Source organism: Podarcis pityusensis (assembly GCF_964106645.2).
Source record: "Podarcis pityusensis genome assembly, chromosome: 3".
Lineage (NCBI taxonomy): Eukaryota > Metazoa > Chordata > Lepidosauria > Squamata > Lacertidae > Podarcis > Podarcis pityusensis.
Window position 1 is genome coordinate 60475478 of NC_138026.1, and position 17721 is coordinate 60493198.

General features: G+C 42.6%; 1 protein-coding gene across 1 annotated transcript in view; it reads left to right on the top strand.

Moving 5' to 3' along the window:
* The first annotated feature begins 5673 nt into the window (after positions 1 to 5673).
* The window catches only part of PDE7B (phosphodiesterase 7B), a 162228-nt gene continuing 150180 nt past the window's right edge, over positions 5674 to 17721 (top strand). The window contains exon 1 of the mRNA XM_080999695.1: positions 5674 to 6548. Within this exon, the coding sequence (XP_080855821.1) occupies positions 6432 to 6548 (117 nt within the window). The 5' untranslated portion in view covers positions 5674 to 6431. The remainder of the gene's footprint in view (positions 6549 to 17721) is intronic.

The window sequence follows — 17721 nt, forward strand, 5'->3', positions numbered from 1 at the left end:
CGCATAGCTAAATTTGTTCCCCCCAGAAGAGGGCACTGCACATATATACAAATATGCCAACACAGCCTAGAACTTATGCAGAATTGCAGAATTCAGCTCAAGGGTTTCAAGCGGGGAGATCCTCTTGAACAAGGCAGAGGAACAGCAAGCAAGAAGGGACATTTCCCTTAGCTGAACTACTTATAAATGGGCACCTAAAAGTGCTCGCCATGATGTGCCAGGTATTGCTAGCCATGTTTCAAGATATCAATTTGTGGAAGAGTAGCTGTGCTAGGGCCAGTTTAAATGTTCCAGCTGCCACATTTTAGGAAAACTGCCACGAGACACTAGTTTAACTGAATGGGCTATGATGTTTGACAGCTACATACCATGTGGGTTTTCTCAAATCACGAAAAAACTCTCCATATGAGCACTGGTGGTGACATACACCTACTAAAACCTAACCTGACAATATGCCGCATACACAACTGGCTGGCAGCCTGCATGTTCTATATAGAACCAAAAGGCAGCAAGAAACAAAAGCTTGGTCTCTTGAACTTCTCACCTTAACTTGTGATGCAGTCTAATATTTTCCGCTCTATCAAAGCAGCAGCTAGCAGAGGAACTAATCAGAGAGGGTGATAGAGAGTATCTGATATTAAAGAGAGATGACTGATGCAACTGCTGAGTGGAAAGATAGCACAGCTAGTAGCTGGGTAAGTGGTGGCAAAAGAGCTCTAAAAGGATGTTTTAACTCATTTCTTCATCTAGTCAGATTCTTCTGTTATATGGATCCACGACTTGGCAAATTCCTGTTTAACCCAGCTTTGAAAATAGGGCAAGCACGTTGAGCATTGTGTTGGTTGACTTTCTGTGATTCTTTGTGCCGTATCGGGATGGCTTCTAGATGGCATCATCCTCGTTATGCAAGAAGAAGTGGAATATGAAAGCAGCGAGGCTTTAAGTAAAGGCATGCAGAGGAATTGTCCAATTTCCCATGACATAGTAAACTGTGAAAGGTGGCATATTTTTCACCAAAGCTGCGACCACCTAGCAGCAACAAAGGACAGGGTGGCCCCCATCCCCTTACCCCTGAGTATTCCTTGTAGGAAGTCTGCAGTGAGTGATGTTTCACACTGCAGATACATGACTATTGGCTGATCAGTAGAGTACAATGACTGAATGAACTCAGGGCATCTAATCCTTCACATTATATGCAACCTCTTCACACATCCACATTTCATTGAATGGGTCTGTTCTTTCAAACAACAAGATGGTGGAGGCATAGCTATTGTGGAACGCCACCCCAGTCTCTGAGTGGGGTAAGATTCCAGGGGCTCCCGGTGCTTAACCAGGGTTCAGTTTCCTTAGAATGAGGAACAGTGGAGACTGTGGTGTCTTTATGATGTATGGTTTATTCATACATAAATACAACCTGAGCCTATGGTGGAGGGGGTTTATGCATCAACACTGCAGGAGGGTCTTGCTTCTCCCATAGCGACAGCTTTGGACTGTATCAGAAATTAGACATGGCTCTCACTCTCTGACTGCCTCTAGCCCCACACTCACACCACACTCTGACTATCGTCCTTCCAACACCCAACCAGGAGAGGGAGGGAGCCACTTCCTTTCTTATACTGATGACCCATACCAAGGGGCCATTATGGCCCTTGCCTGGCTAATTCAACAGTGGGATCCTCCATTAGATTTTAAACCTTTCTGGATCCAGGAATTGGAAGGAGCTCAAGCATCATACAACCTAACCTTCCCACTCCCCCCCTCAACTCATGACACTATAAAATGCAAGTGAATGAATGTGTGACAGCCCATTCACATAGAAATAATTAAACTTATGTTGAGGCCATTGATTTACTTCATGGGACTTCACAGAGCCACGTAGCAACATATTTTTCTAGTTACTTCTTGTGCACATGGCTGTGCATTTCATTTTGAGTTAATATTCTGTTTTCTGTTAAGTTTTTTCCTACTCAAATACTCCTTAGGGGCCTTCCTAGGTACTTCCTAATATCCTCATTTTGGAGACTTCTCCACAATTCACAGTAATTACTTTCCATGACCTTTTTTTTTTTTAATTAGTTGGAGATAATCCAATTAAAATGTAAAATATGGTTATTATGATTTTCCATTGGCTTAAACCGAGTGTTTGTCTTTCTCTTCATGCATAAGGAAGGGCAGATATTCCACAAAGTTTCTTCAAAGTCACAGTGACATTTTATTCACCACCATACCATTTTATCCTCCTCTGTGTATAATCTAATGATGCAGTTTGCATTTTGGTTTGGAGGGCTAAGACAACTTCTTGGTTTGCTTCTATCTTTAATTTTTTCTGGCAGGCATGAGTCGGTTAGAAGAATAGTGTGTGTGTGTGTGTGTGTGTGTGTGTGTGTATGTGTGTGCGTGTGCCTTTGCTCTTCTACTTAACAGAAGAATAGTTTCTAAAGCTTAAGACTCACTCAGCACAGCAACCAATGGCTCATTTTGTGGCCTTTTGTATTATAACGGGTGCTAGTTTCAGCTGCTACAGCGCAATTTGCAAAACAGCCTGCATCAGGCATGAACACACACACATAGGGCTTGCCTTACGGAGCATTCATCCTAATTTGCTTGTGGGGAGGTTATATGACAGTGAGCATTCATCCTGATTTGCCTACAGTATGTTTAATATGTCTTCCCATGAATCATTCATTCATTCCATACCTTCCCATGCATTTCCCTGTCACTTTCCTACCTGCAGAAAGCTCTGTTTCTTTTATAAAGTGTGCTGGGGTGACAAAGCACCAGTTTCCTGGTATGTGCCTGAATCCCTCTCATAAAATACTAGCAGTCTGAGTGCACTGATGATTTTTCAGAAACCAGTTACATTTGTTATAGGGAATGAAGTTTTCTGTGCTATGAAGGTGAATGTTTTGTGTGGAACTTGTGTGGAACAAAATCCTGTTGAGTTTAGGCAATGGCAATGGTGCCCACCTGAGAGGTGTTGGAGCTGAGCTTTGGTGAGCTCCAGCTGGGGGGTGGGGAGCCTTGAGTTTAGCTATGACTGAGTAACCAAATTATGAAACAAAAATCCAAAATGTGAATGAAATCAGTTTTTCCTATTTGGCAAAAATGTTTGCACTTTCCCCTTTCCTTCTAGCTTTTGAAAAATCTCTTATATGGTTAATTTTGAAGTTCAGCAGTGAACTGTGGTATAAACATATTGATGTTAACTAATTAATTTCAGATGCCTCAGCACTGAGATTGGACCTTGGTCTCACTGTAGCTCTGAACAGTTCACTGGGATGGGGATGGTTCACTTTTGCAGACAGAGCAGAAATGTGCTTATCATTGTACCACCATGAATTGCTGACGGCATCCAGGACAGGGAGGGTTGCATCCAGGGGGGAATGCCGAAGATACAATCCAGACATACAAATTTCCCAGTTACAGAATTAGCCCGTCTATGGGATTTTTCAGAAACGAATGCAAACATTCATTCAAACCATCCAATTCTACCCACCCACATACTTGCATTAAAGAGGAGCATCGTCTAGAGGGCTCCTGCAAGCATGTTCCACTCCAGACTCTCTTAAAAATGTTCAGAAAAAGAGTTTGGTTAAAGCCCTCTTCAGACTACTGTTTCAGAATGCAGGTTTGAGGACCAAATGATTTAAAGTGGCCTCGTGTCAAAAACTCCCAACCTACGCAAAGCCAGCATGGCAGCAGAAGTCTAAATTAGAATTTTAGCATCTTCACTAGAATACTGGCTTTTCACAAAAGGCACACACCCAGAGATGTGATTCTTCATCTTGTTTGATGTTGCACCTTCCCTTTCAAAACAAGGCTTTTTGAGCAGGTGGTGGTGCCACATGCTTCCTTTGGACAGACATAGAGTCTTGAGTTCCATCACTGGAACCTGGTAAAAGGACATACACTTCATTTAAAGAACACAGAGCCCAGGCATCTGAGTACCAGAACTTCATAAAACTCACAGTCCTGCCACAGAAAAGCCCACCCCCAGTCAAATGTTCTTCTTATTGTTAAATAGGGTTGCCATATTTGAAGCAGTGAGCTTTTTTTGACAAAATTGTTCAGCTTCTTTGGGGGGGGGGGCAAAGGTTTGAGTGAAAATGACACTGCCAACATGGGATTTTCCCAGACAATTTGCCAATTTCCACCCGAACACTGCTGCCAACTACAGTATTCCGGATATGTCCAGGAAATTCCAGATGGATGGCAACCCTGATTGTTAAGCAATTCAAATGAGAAGCCTCTGCGGATCTACTGCAAATCACCCATAGATCTGCTAGCAGATCCTGATCTTACCTTCTGCCTAGCCTCTAAATAATGATATATCCTCACTAGCACCATCTCATACCTACCCCCTCAGAAAGGACACCCACAAACACCTTGAAAGGAAGCAAAGTGTTACAAGAAACCCTGCACTCCACCCATAAGAATTTCACTAGCCCTCTCTCTCCCCCTCTGATAATTTTTGAATGCAATTTCCTTTTCTTATTAATTGATGGAGAATGCTTTAAAAATGCAGGAGAAATATTCTCCATGCTGTTCAATTTGAAAAAGCTGGAGAAACAAGAGAGTACACTGCAACAGTCTGGGACTGTCCTGCAGAAGTTACTGCTGAAGATTAGTCTCACAATGCTTGCTGGGTTTCACAGTTGCACTGGCAACACCTTGTGATGAGTGGAACTGAAGGTCACAGAAAGGTCTAATAGGATGGAACACGCACAATTTCCCTTGCCGGATTTGAACAGTAGAGGAAGGGAAGGACTGCAGCTCGGTGTCAGAGCATCTGCAGTGCATGCAAATGGCCCCGGGTTCAAACTCTAGCACGCCCAGGTAGCACTGAAAGAAAACTCTGTCTGAAATCTTGGAGATCTGCTGGCAGTCAGTGCAGACAGTACTGAACCATATGAACCAATGGTCTGATGCAGTACAAGGCAGATTCCTAACTGTTGGAGGCAGACTCTGTATGTTTCTTTCCCTCTTTCCTTCTCCTCCTGCTCTCTGCCCCTTTGTCCCCTTGCTCTGGCCTGCTTCTTCAACATCCTCTTATATCCACTGGTTGAAAAGGAAGATAATTTAATTCTTTCAGGAAATGCATCCCTGGGACATAACTTAAGGCACGCGGACAGATGAGAGCAATGGGGACAGGTTCTTTTTTTAAAAAGAAATATATGTAAAGAGGGATGTTGTTTTTCCTTATAACACTTCTACCACTTTGGGCTCTGAAATCAAGTCTGTTCCAACAATCTTACAGCATAAATCACACAACACACACACACACACAGAGAGAGAGAGAATGGAGATGAAGACGCTTGTTTTGCGGCAGCAATAGCAGCTGCTTATTTTCAGGCAGCATCGCTTGAGAGCTTCTCACATTCTCTTTCTCCCACCTCTCCCCAAATGTTCAGCCTGCTGTGTTCAGGCTTGGTGTTTACAGTTCAGGGCTATGGAGGAGGAGGAAATATTTTGCCTATTGTTCAGTGACGTCAATGGCTTAGCTCCCAGTCACTTGAGGGACTCTGGTGCTTAGCAAATGTCAGAACAGTGCTGCTACAGCATGTGCCTCCCAAGCGCCTGCTTCTTGCAGCATATCTTTCAGAGGCCTCAGCCTGGATCGAACTGGCGTGTGTGAGGGAAGAGGTATGGAAATGGCACATTTTAAGTTTGTTAGCTTTGGAGCAGATATTATTTCCTGGCCTGTGGCATTAGGGGTGGGGGGGAGTGCTTCTAGGCAGTTTTCTATCCAGTGCCATATTGACACTCTTTTCCAGAGTCTTTTTTTCATATTATTCTAGAGAGAGAAGTATAGTGAATTTCATAATTAGAAGCAGCTACTTATGAGGTGGAACTGTATTCATTGTTTCACAGCTGTGAGCAGATGGCCTTCATTGGTTGTTGTTTTTTTGTGACCTTCCCTCAGCTCTCTCTTTCTCTTCCCACTCCCTGGCCCAGAAGTAAAATTCTGAAGGTGGAAAAATACCTGTATGTTAAAATGTAAGCAATATTTCTTCTTGGTATTAGTGCAAGTCATGGCAGTAGAAGGTTAAACTGAAGTGCCATTGTTGCATTTATGTATTACAAAAAAGCATTTGTAAAAAAGAAAGAAATAGAGAAGTGTTTTGGAAAAAAAATTCTGCAGGGACAGCATATTGATTTTATTAATTTGGAAAGCACATACCCTACCCTGCCTCACTCAGGGATACTTCCAACTATTAAAAAGAAAACAGTCCCATAAAACAAAATCTGGTATGTATATCCACCTCAGTTAGGTGCACCAATAGGAAATGGGTCCTGTAGACGGAGATTCCCAGATTGCTTTCTATAGGTCCGTGTCAAATTGTTAAGAGTTGTGCTTAAGGCTGTGATACGAAGCTCACTTGCTTGGAATGCTGCTCCCTTGAAATCAGTGAGATTTCACTTCCAAGTTTATGTGGTTCGAACTGGGTCTGGTGAAGGCACAAGAATATGAATGTGATTTCTGGGAGGAACTTTCATCAAGGTCAGAGGAACTCGAGAACAAGCTTCCCATGTTGTCCATGCCTGAGGTAAGTTTGAGCAGTTTTGGTTCTGCTGTGTTCACATGATTAGATCCTTTGATCTGCACAAGGGTGGGGTGGAGGGTAGAATCCAGCTCAAATGCAAGACATCAAGAGGCAGAAGCAGCCAGCTGCCCTAGGTGACTGATTTGAGACAAAACAAATGGTATTTACCTATGCATCTTTATATGTTTTAGTAGAGTATGGATTTGGATTTTCTCTCTTGGATGCTCTCTCTCTCTCTCTTTTACTGGACCTATAACATGTACAGCAATAATGTCTAAATCTGTTTGTCTCATATTGCATTTGTAAGCTGAGGCAGCAATCTGGCGCTGTCCCTTCTGCAGAATGGCAATTGTCGGCCAGCAGAGACTAACTGTAGGGTCAAAGTAGGAAAATGAACTTGGCTAAGCAAGCCATCGTCCTGGTTTTGACTAATTATCCTGCCGTTGCTCTGTGTGGAAAAGGAAGTCAGCTAGGATCACCGGGTAAGATCCAGCACATAATCAAGTCTTGTTCAGGGCAAGGAAACAGGAGAGAGATAATGCTGAGAAGATGCAGCCTGAAAAGTGGACCAGAGAGGACTGATTTCACAAAATCTGAATACTGCTCAGAATCTTTCTAGGTTTTTCTTTCCCATTTGCACTAGCTTTTGCCTCACAAGGACAGTCAAGGCTTTATTTTGTTTCCCACTACCTGCCTTATCTTAATTCTCCTTGTTAAGGGCTGAATTAATTTTCCATAGTTTTCTGCTGTGTTTGGTTTACAACAGGGGAGTGGGGACCAGTTGGACTCCAGCTCCCATCACCCCTGGGCATTGGTCATGCTGGCTGGGGCTGATGGGAGTTGGAGTCCCACAACAATTTCTCTATACCTGGTTTACAATAATAATTTCAGAGTGGCAAAAGACTGCATTATGGAAAAGTTGCATGTAAATATTTCTAAAGCGCCTGAATCTTTCAGACAGACCATATTTAGGAAAAATTAGACTACTCCAGTTTCTTCCTTGCATTTTGTATCGTCTCTCTTTCTCTCTTTCTACATGTATTTTAAACGTGCTTGATATACGATGTTGGTGGCTGCTGCTTTCAGAAAAAAACAGCAGCAGCAAAATAGGGTTGCTATGATAGAAAGTTCCTACTTGCCTCACAGTAACAACCTGTGAGCTTGTCTAAATAAGCCTATTATTTTACAGTGGGTTACAGAACTACAAGTCTTATTATAAGACCTGCAGTGTAACAGAATTGGCAAGGGGGATTGTCCTTTCCCAAATAAGCATTCTCAATTGGGAACAAATCATCACTCTGTGTACATATGCAATAGTGTCCCCTTTGTTTCTGCAAAAGATTTATATCCCACTAATGCATTAACATGGCTTAGAACAGCTAACACCAGTTGAAATACGACGATCTCATCATAAAACAACAGCACAAACACACACACACACACACACAGAGAGAGAGAGAGAGAGAGAGAGAGAACATGCACAATATAAGAACTGAAACAGGCTCAGCAGATAAAAGCCCTAAACAGGGTTGAGAAAAACATACTGGAACAGGAAAGTTTTCATAAAATGGCAGGAAATGGCAAGGGAAGGAGTCAAGCCAACCTTGCAGAGCAAGATACTTCATAACTTAGATGCAGCCACCAAGAAAGCTCCTTCTCTTGTCCCAAGCAGCCATGCCTCTGCCACAGTTGGGACAGCTAATAGAGTCCCCTAGGTCTTAAGAAGCAGTCATGTATTGAAGCAGTATTGGAGGAGGTGATTCCTGTATAAGGGCTAATTCATCCTATCTTGTGTTATTTTTGTGGTGCAAGCAATGAAATTTAGAGGCTATAAGCCAGGGCTGAAGAACCTATGGCCCTTCAGAAGACTGCAACTCATATCATCCTTAACTATTGACCATTATGGTTGGGGATGATGGAAGTTGGAGTCTGACAACATCTAGAAGGCCACAGTCCTGCTGCAGACAAAGAAGAATAGAAGGGTGAAATCACTCCTTCATCCTAAGCTTTCCACCCAGCCCAGAGGAAAGGAGAGGAAGGATAACAGATCATTTGCACTTTCCTACAAATGCCCAATGATAAGGCATTATTTTCTGGCAGTTAGTGGGCAGTATTTGGGCCATTTAGGAAGCAATATTTATTTTTAGCCCAGGGTTGTTCTTCCCACAGCCAGGATTTTATACATTTCTATGATACCGTCAGTTACATTACCACTTACCCTTTTGGTTTACCAGGAATGAAGTATGTATAGCAAACTAGATGGGTCAATGTTGTATGGTGGGAGAAAAAAATGAACAATGCAAAGTGGGAATGCTCTATTCCCAAAGTTGTTTCTAACTGAACCCATCCCACCCTCACAACCCCAGTAAATATATATATATAAAATAAATAAATTGTCAAGTAGCACCTTAGAGACCAACTAAGTTTGTTCTTGGTATGAGCTTTTGTGTGCATGCACACTTGGTTATATGGCAGATCTTGATTTGAATGGCAGGGGGAGAATTTGTTATCAAGTTGCTAAGGGTGCCTGATGAGTCAGAAAGAAAACAGGGCCTCATACTTCTTTAACTTATGGTTAAGCCAGGCTTCCTCAAACTCGGCCTTCCAGATGTCTTGAGACTACAATTCCCATCATCCCTGACCACTGGTCCTGCTAGTTAGGGATCATGGGAGTTGTAGGCCAAAAACATCTGGAGGGCCGAGTTTGAGGAAGCCTGCATTAAGCAATGGTGTCCTGCTATCTCATTCTTCTGAAGAGGTAGCCAAGAAGGTGCCCACCAGAGGTTGTGGCCAATGGTCGGATATGATGGGAATCATAATCCAAAGCATCTGGAGGGCACCAAGTTGGCTAATCTGCTTCAAAGTTTTGCAAGTGTAGCATTCACTTTGGCGCAGCTGCTGCACCCATGCAAGCGGTGACCACCTGTTCCAGTATACTAGGACTTCCCAATTACCAAATTCAGTCCACAGACAGTTAAGCATGCAGAGAGATAGAGCTATAGATCTTGGCTGGATTGGGACTTGCATCAGGATGGAGAGCAAAGCCAGGTCTAGAGGCAGAAGCCATTCCAGGTCACGCTCTTAGTTGAATGTCCAACCAAAAGGGGATGGAACAAGGACAGAGGAAAGCAGTGGGTAGAATAGTGTGGGAAGGAGAAGAAAGCAGGCTTTGACCAAGATCAGGAAGCCATGGAGGCATGTTTCCCATCTTGGAATCACACCCATTTGTATAAGATCATTTGAAGTCTATTTCAGACAGCTGTTGAGTGCACAGGACTGTTGGCTTGGTGGAGATCCTACAGTGGTGCTGACTGTTGGAATTGAGGCCTCTACGTGGTGATTTTAGGGACAGCCACTAACATTTACACAACCCAGGCTATCCCCCAAAAGCCTCCATAACTGCAGAAGTCACAGTAGCCACATGTTTGGGTCACACATGGAAGCCCTGGTTTATATTACTAATGCCTCCATGCTGTCTCCACCAGGCTGCAAGCCTACCAGCAGCCCTTGCTCCCACCCCAATTCCCATGACCCCTTTTGTAGAGCCAGTGGGTGTCTGAACCAAGCCTTAGTCTTTCCATCATTTCTAAATAATGTAATGAGTTGCAAATTAGTCATTGGGTGGCATGTCATACATTTATTTTTCACTGGTATTCCTCTGTCTCCAGCATTCTGCCGTACATTTTCTCAGTCTTGTCCCTTCCGAAGAGGACCACGACAAGGCCCTCTTTATTTCCTCTTCATGACTACTCAATGCTCTCATTAAAATATGTCAAACATTAATCAGATGTTAAGTACAGGAAGGAAGCTTGTCATCACTCACAGAAACAATGAATTGTATCCAGGGGCCTGATAACAGTCCTCTCTTCACACAATATAAATAACCAGACACTTGGTTTCTCCAGCAGGGGCTGCAGATATATGGATGTGTTTGAAATCTGTCGACATGATGATGATTGACTGTGTGAAGCCTATGAACAAAATGTTGCTATAATTTAATTGGAGAAAAGATTGGGAGGTAGTTCTGGCCAGAAAGAGTGGGAGGTTGTAGTATATTGCTGTAAAGACTGAAAAGAGGAGAAGGAGATGAGCTTTGCAGCCACTGTCCTCTCTAGTTTTCTTGGTTGCCTTGGCTGCATGCACACTAACCAAATGTAGTTTGTTATTCTTTCCCCAATCCAAAATTGTTTGTCCTCAACATGCTGCTTTCAATCTAGATTGATCCTAGATCCTACTGTCCACGAGGTTGGGTGTGGTTACTTGATATGCATTTGAAAACTCTCCCCTTTTCCTCCCTGCAAATGTCCCAGGTGAATGAAGAAGGAAGTGGTGATTGTGACCTTGGTATATGCCCACCCACTATGTCATTGAGCAGATGTGGACCAATGGTGGCCCATTGCCAGGACCACCAACATCTGTTTCCAAATAGGCACGCTGCAGGGTATTGCAGCATCAATCTGCAATGAGCTTTTATTTTCAGAATGAAACCAGTTTCTCAAGAAGCTCTTTTTAGGCTAAAACATATGCAATAGATGTAGATTGTGGGTGGCCTACATTGAAAAAAGAACTACTCAGTCGCCATTGATTCTGGAATAAAATGTTGTGTGTATGCAGCCTTAATCTTTATTTTGCCCCTTTGGATAACTTATACTACTGTACTACTGTTTTACTTTTAATGTTGTAATTTTTTTTGTGGTTTATTATTAGCAGTTTTTATTATGTTGCATCTACTTGCAGAAAAATTGGGTTGTGAAGGGCATCACATTTGATCAGGAAGCTTTGGGCTTCTCCAGAGCACCTGTTTATTAAGCATTCATCCCAATACTGAAAATTTAGGTTTTCACAATTAATGTGGATTGAAGCATTCTGTCACAACAAGTCCACAAAAAATGTAGTTAGGAAAGTGACAGTGAATGTGCTGAAAAGTGCACATTAAAAAATTGATTAACAGGAAGACTGGTAACCTCTGTGCAAGCAAATTAGTGTAAATACTCACCTCCTGCAAATTCCCAATAAAAAACAAACATCATTTATACATTTTTCCTAGTGGAGAACTTGAAGCTTCAGATGAATCATGGCAAAGCACACACACAGAGAGAGAGGATAAATAAAGGAACCAAGTACAAAAGTGTGTGGTGTGATGGTTAGAGTGTCAGACTAGGATCAAACCCACACTCTGTCAATCATGCGCACTGGGTCTCTCAGATCAGTCTACATCACAAGGTTGTTGTGAGGATAAAATGGAGACTGAAGGAGAACCAGGTGTGCTACCTTGGAAGAAAGGTAGGGTATAAATGCAATAATAAATAAACAGAATACCACAAAAAGCCACCGAGTTTATGCAAGGCTCAGTTATTCATTTCCCTAGTGGATACGCATTCAGTAAAATAACCATTTTGTTGTTGGCATCCATCTGTCTTGAGGCACAATGGAGTTACAGTGCCTGCTGTGACTGTAGAGACCAATACAGGAGAGACATGTTTTGTTTAGCTGGGGCAGATGAAGGTGTCCGGTTTTGCTGCTACAGGTGCACCAAGGTGTTTCTTCTCTCTGTGCTCCTCCCAATGGTCATTCCTCCTCTGGTCACTGCTGTGGATACATGACTTGACTGCCTGTCTCCAGGCACTGCGGCTGCCTGCGAGGAATTTCCACCAAGTGGGGTTTATGTTGCCAGCCTTCATGGCACTGGAATTGACATTCAGCCATGAGAAAATGCAAGCATTTGCAGTGGGACTCACAGCAATAGTTTAGCTGTAAACCCCCTGGTAAAAATGTTGTGTAAACACATCTCCCATGTACATAACATAACATTGAAATGCAGCCACCTGCCACCTTTGAGATAGAACAACATGCAGCCTCTCTGTGCGTCTCTTGCTCCTGTGTGTGTAAGTTATCAGATGTGGAATGAATATTGATTTGCAAAGCGGAGGTGGGCCGACAGGTAGGCTGCAATTATTCTAATTGGAAGATAGAGTTAGACTTAAGCTTGCAAGGAAGAAGCAGACTTTTAATTTTCTTCCTCCCACTTTAAAAAACAGAATTGCAAAAGGCACTGGGTATTGTTTCAAACAAGCCCACTGGCCAAGGTAACACATGCAAAAATGGGAATGAAAGGCTTTGCATCAGATGCCACACCAAAGCGGGCATCTGCTGCACATGCAGCATTTCATGCAAGACCTAGAGCATGTCCCACCAGAGGAAAATAGTGCTCATGTTAAGTGTCCTCTAAAAGACAAAGCCTCCCTGAAAGCTGTTATAAAAGTTCCATATAATTTGCATCACAGCTCAACCATCCCTCCTCATTTGAATAGATGGATCAGAAACACATTATCTGTTCCTGAAGTGCTTTGAGACAAAGTTTCGTTCTAGGTGTCAGGAGCATTGATTTAGCTTTCTGGTAGCTCTGGTAACCTCTAGGCTGGATTATTGAAACACGTTATATGTAGGGATGCCTGGTGGTTCAGAAGCTTCAGCTGGTGCAGAATTTCTGCTGAGTGAGATCTCACCTGCCTATCCTGGCCTTCAAAATGACCCACAAGGAAATGTAGTGCATCTATTCCAATGGGCACAAGATGGAATGGCAGCTTACCTACACCTAAAAAATCAGGAGGTACAATTATGCATATCTGGCATTCACGTATTTGTCAGTATGTCAGGGTACAGGGCACATAGAGATGTTTGGCTGAAGATGGTATAGGTACAATTCCTTTGTTGTTCAGCACATCTTTAGTAGGCATTATCCTGTTGCAAATATATGCATAGGCAATAGCAGTGAAGTACAACAAGCATCATGTAAGAATATTGTGGGAATAAAATTTGGGGCAGTATACTGACGTCCAGTTCTTTCCTGCTGTTTTCATGGGGGGGATCATGGTGCATGCACGTGCAAAAAGAGTGGGAGTAGTGATGCTGTCTGATGATGTTCATTATTGTGTCACTGGTGTGAATGAAATTTAGCATGACATGCAGGTTATATTGGTCCAAAAGCCACAGTTCCATAATACAAAGGTTGAAGTGTAGAAGGAACATTAGAAAAGTCACAGAAGAGTTAGCATTATAATCAGGAAATCTAATGCAATATTCCCCACACATGAATCCACCCCTAGGGTTATTAAATGGCTTCCTTGTTTTAAAAATGTTCTCCACTGAGATCAAGAAATCCATTTGATGTACAGGGTACCCTGTTGATAAGAGCTTTAGGTAGGGGTATCTGAATGCATTTCACAAAGTGATTTGTAAACTGGTATAGTGATGGAAACTGCTGCCATCAAGTCATTTCCTGAAGATATTTGCCAGTCTTGTTCAGGCTCGACTAGAAGGGTCCTTATTTTAAATATGTATAAGTATCTGATTAAGAAGACTCTGAGTCCATGGGCCTCTATGGCATTAGAGATTTCAAATGGGGAAAATGAATGAGGTGTTTACAGGTTAGCCAAGACATCTGCAGCCATCCCAACCAAGTCTGTTTTCTTCATCTATGATTCCTGCAGCTCACCGCTGTGGAACAAAACTGAACAAACATGACACCTCATGCAGCATCTGCCAATATAAATTCAAATCAATGCATGACTCCAACACTGTCCCCATTCTTTCCACTCCCCCCTAGTTCAATACCTTTACACTTAGCAAAGCCTAGAAAGCGAAGATTCCTTGTGCCCTTTTTTGTGGACGCACAACTTATTTCCCTCTTCTAATCCTTTTGAAAAATCTTATTTTTCTCTCTGGGATGGAAAAAGTGGATACAGAATGAGCACATAGGGCCTTCCCTCCACTGTAACCTTGGGACGAGGAGAAAGGCTTATGAAAAAAATTAATAATACACGTTAAAAGAATGTTTAAGAACTGCAGGACTGAAAAGAGACCAGAAGACTTCTCAGTTCTCCCCACCTCCTTTCCCACTGCCTGATTACAGAGTCACAACAAAAGCTCTGCAGCAGGGATAGGGAACCTGTGGCCCTCTAGATGCTGCTGTTCTCCAGCTCACACCAGCCCAGCCAGGTTAGCCAATTGCCAGGGATGATGGAAGCTGCTGCCCAACAACATCTGGAGAACCACATGCTCCCCAGTTGTGCTCCACAGTGATGGTAGGACAACTTTGCAGTGTTCCATCAGTTTAAGGATGAAAATTCTGTTTCTTATAAAGTTGATACAATGACTTCTGTCTGTATGAAATTTGCTTCATGAGGTGTACAAGCTCTTTGCATGCTGGAAACTCGGATGACAAAAGGCTGGGATTCAGCAATTTTTAAGGACAAAAATTGGCTGGCATTGTGAGGATCCTTTGTTTCCTCTAGAAAATAATGTACCTTAAAGGTATCTTTGATATTTCAACTATTTGATGGGTTGGTTGGGTTTATTTATGTGTCACCATTCCAGTGGGCTTTGCCAAAAGTTGCGTACAACAATCATTCACTTACACGAGTACAAAGTGTTGGGGTGGGGAAGTGAAATCAGTTTACAAAGTGTGCCAGTAAATTCAAATAGAACAAACCAACAATTTGGCAAACATAGAATAAATTCAAGCTTGGACCCAGGACTCAACATAAGGTTTGAAAAGAAGGAGCAAGATACTGTGGCATTTCCCAGCAGCTCCAGCCCAACTCTAATCTTTCTCTCATTACCACCAGGACATCATGAATGATAATAATAATAATTTAGAATAATAATTTATTATTTATACCCCGCCCATCTGGCTGAGCTTCCCCAGCCACTCTGGGCAGCTTCCAAAAAAAATTAAAATACTATAATACATCATGGCTATGATAGGCATGTGCCTATTCATGTATCAGGCAATGCAGGGTCCCTTTGGCAGCCTAAGACCTCCCTTCCATCTGGTAACCTCTGGAGGTGGAGGAGGCAAGCTCAGGGCCCCAAGAAGATCTTGGAAGAGACAGAGCCACCAGTATTACTTTAGAATCATCAGTCCATAGCTGCTTGGTGCCAGTTCATCTGTTCTGTAAGGCAACAACTCCTCTGGCTTTGCCAACCCAGATTTGGCTGCTTGAATTCTGTCATATAGGTCCTCTGCTGCTTCAGGATGCTGGGGCAAAACCCTCCTCTCCTTCATTCATTCTTTCTGGACAGATTGGCAGAAATACACATGAACCACGAAGGATTTGCATAATTTGGCTGATTTCCCAAAACCTTTAGTTAAGGTTAGGAGCTATGGCTCATAAGGCAAAAGTCTTACCAACTCACACAAAAATGAAACTCATGGAAGACTCCTGCTCTGAATCTGGGGCCAGTGCTGCAGTGTCAGTGTTTAAGAAGATATGCTATGTTAGCAAATTCCATATGATTATTTATGCTACCCAGTCTCTTCCGAAGCCTATCTTCAGCTGCAGAGCTCAATTGTAAGCATGTTTAATTGACGCATTAGCATGATACCAGACTTGGTCCGCTCTGCTTGTAAATTTCAATCCTGTGCATGTTTACTCATAAATCTGGGGCCTACCCATCTCTTCCGTCCTTTTGCAATATAGCCTCTTACCTCAGCACCCTCCTGTCTCTATTCATGTGCCCCTTTGCACACTGCATCTATCAGCCTTGCTTCTCTGAACATGCAGCCCACAGTGGCTATCTCGTGCCATTATGTCCAGTATAAATGGAAGATGCAAGGAAAGCCATGGGTCACCATGCAGCTAGGCAGCCGCCACCACTATAACTGGTGTTGCTTTCAGGAGGATTGTGGCAGGGAAGCCACAGAAAATTGCTGGCACAACTACACTGTAAGAATAGCCAGCTAACACTTGACTCCACTTTATTCCTACATTGAACACCTGCAGCAACTGAAGTCCCCTCACCTGGGATGCCATAGTGTGGCTCCTAGTTAGCACTCCTTTTCCCTGCTGCGGATGTGCTCCACAAACTAAAGGCAAGGGCCGGCAGACAGTAACTGTTGGAAAAAGAGATGCCACTGGTTTGCCTCTCCTCAGGCTCTTCCTGTCACCACACACTCCATCTCCCTCTATGCTTGGCTACCAGCAGTCCAGTGGTGACTCTGTGAGTCCAGAAGCGCTTCAGGGATGATAGAGAAGAAAACACAGGCACTCTAATTCAAACATAGGGTTAAATCACTTAAAAACAAAACAAAAAAACCACTAAAATATATTGGAAGCTGGGGTTGATTAAGTGGTGGCAGCCTTAGGTTATATTTAAGGATGGCAAGATGAATTAAATTCACAGGAGGTGTTGAGAAGAAAAGTATGGAGCTGGCAACTGTCAGCAGGAGTTCATAAGTGTACAGATACTGAAGCACACATCATTGCAAGGAAATAGTGCTGAGCCATCAGGACTGCGTTGTTCAAATGTGCCATACTTTCCAGATTGCTTTGGCTGGTTTTTCCTCAAGAGTAGCCCAAGCAAGCAGTTTTCCAAGAGTGGAATATCAGAGTGTGTCACCATGCATCAGGATGGGGGTCCCATTTACAGAGCTGTGTGTGGGAAGCCGATAAAAGAAAGAAAGAGAGAGAGAGAGAGAGAGAGAGAGAGAGAGAGAGAGAGAGACTGCTTTCAGCATGCTGAACAGCCGTCTTTTGAAAGCATTAAGTTCATTCTATCAAAATATATGCATATAAGCATAATATATTTTCCAAGTGTAGTTTTTTGGCAACTTCTGTACCTCTAACACTTTCAACAATTTAAGCAAGGCTATGGAAATTACTGGGAGCATTGAAGTAGCACATTTTGTTTGTAGAGAAAAGGATTTGCTGTTCTCTGCTTTTTTGGACCAAAAAAACATCAAGCCGAAGATGAACTCTGTCCTTAAAAAGAGAAAACATTTTCAGAAGTTAAAAAGCTTCTGTCCTCATTTAGAGGGTAGTAAAACAATAACTTTATTGGCAACAGCTGAACAAACTCCACATTGAAGAAAGTGAGTAATTTCTAATGATGTTTCTGTTGCTCTTTACCTGAATACACACATGCATATAATAGTTAGTATGCATTAGTATCCACCAGAACTCCTTTCTCTCTATATGAGGATCATTAATAGAGGCGAGGAAGACTCCATTCTGTTGCTCATGGTAAATGCCAGCTTTTATGTCAGATACCTCCTCCACATTTGTTGCTATGTGTGAAGTCCCACCAGTAAAAATAAAACTCGTCAATATATTTTTTAAAGTCACTTTCTGGTTTAGCATCCTAATATTATTCATGGACCCAAACACAAGAAGAT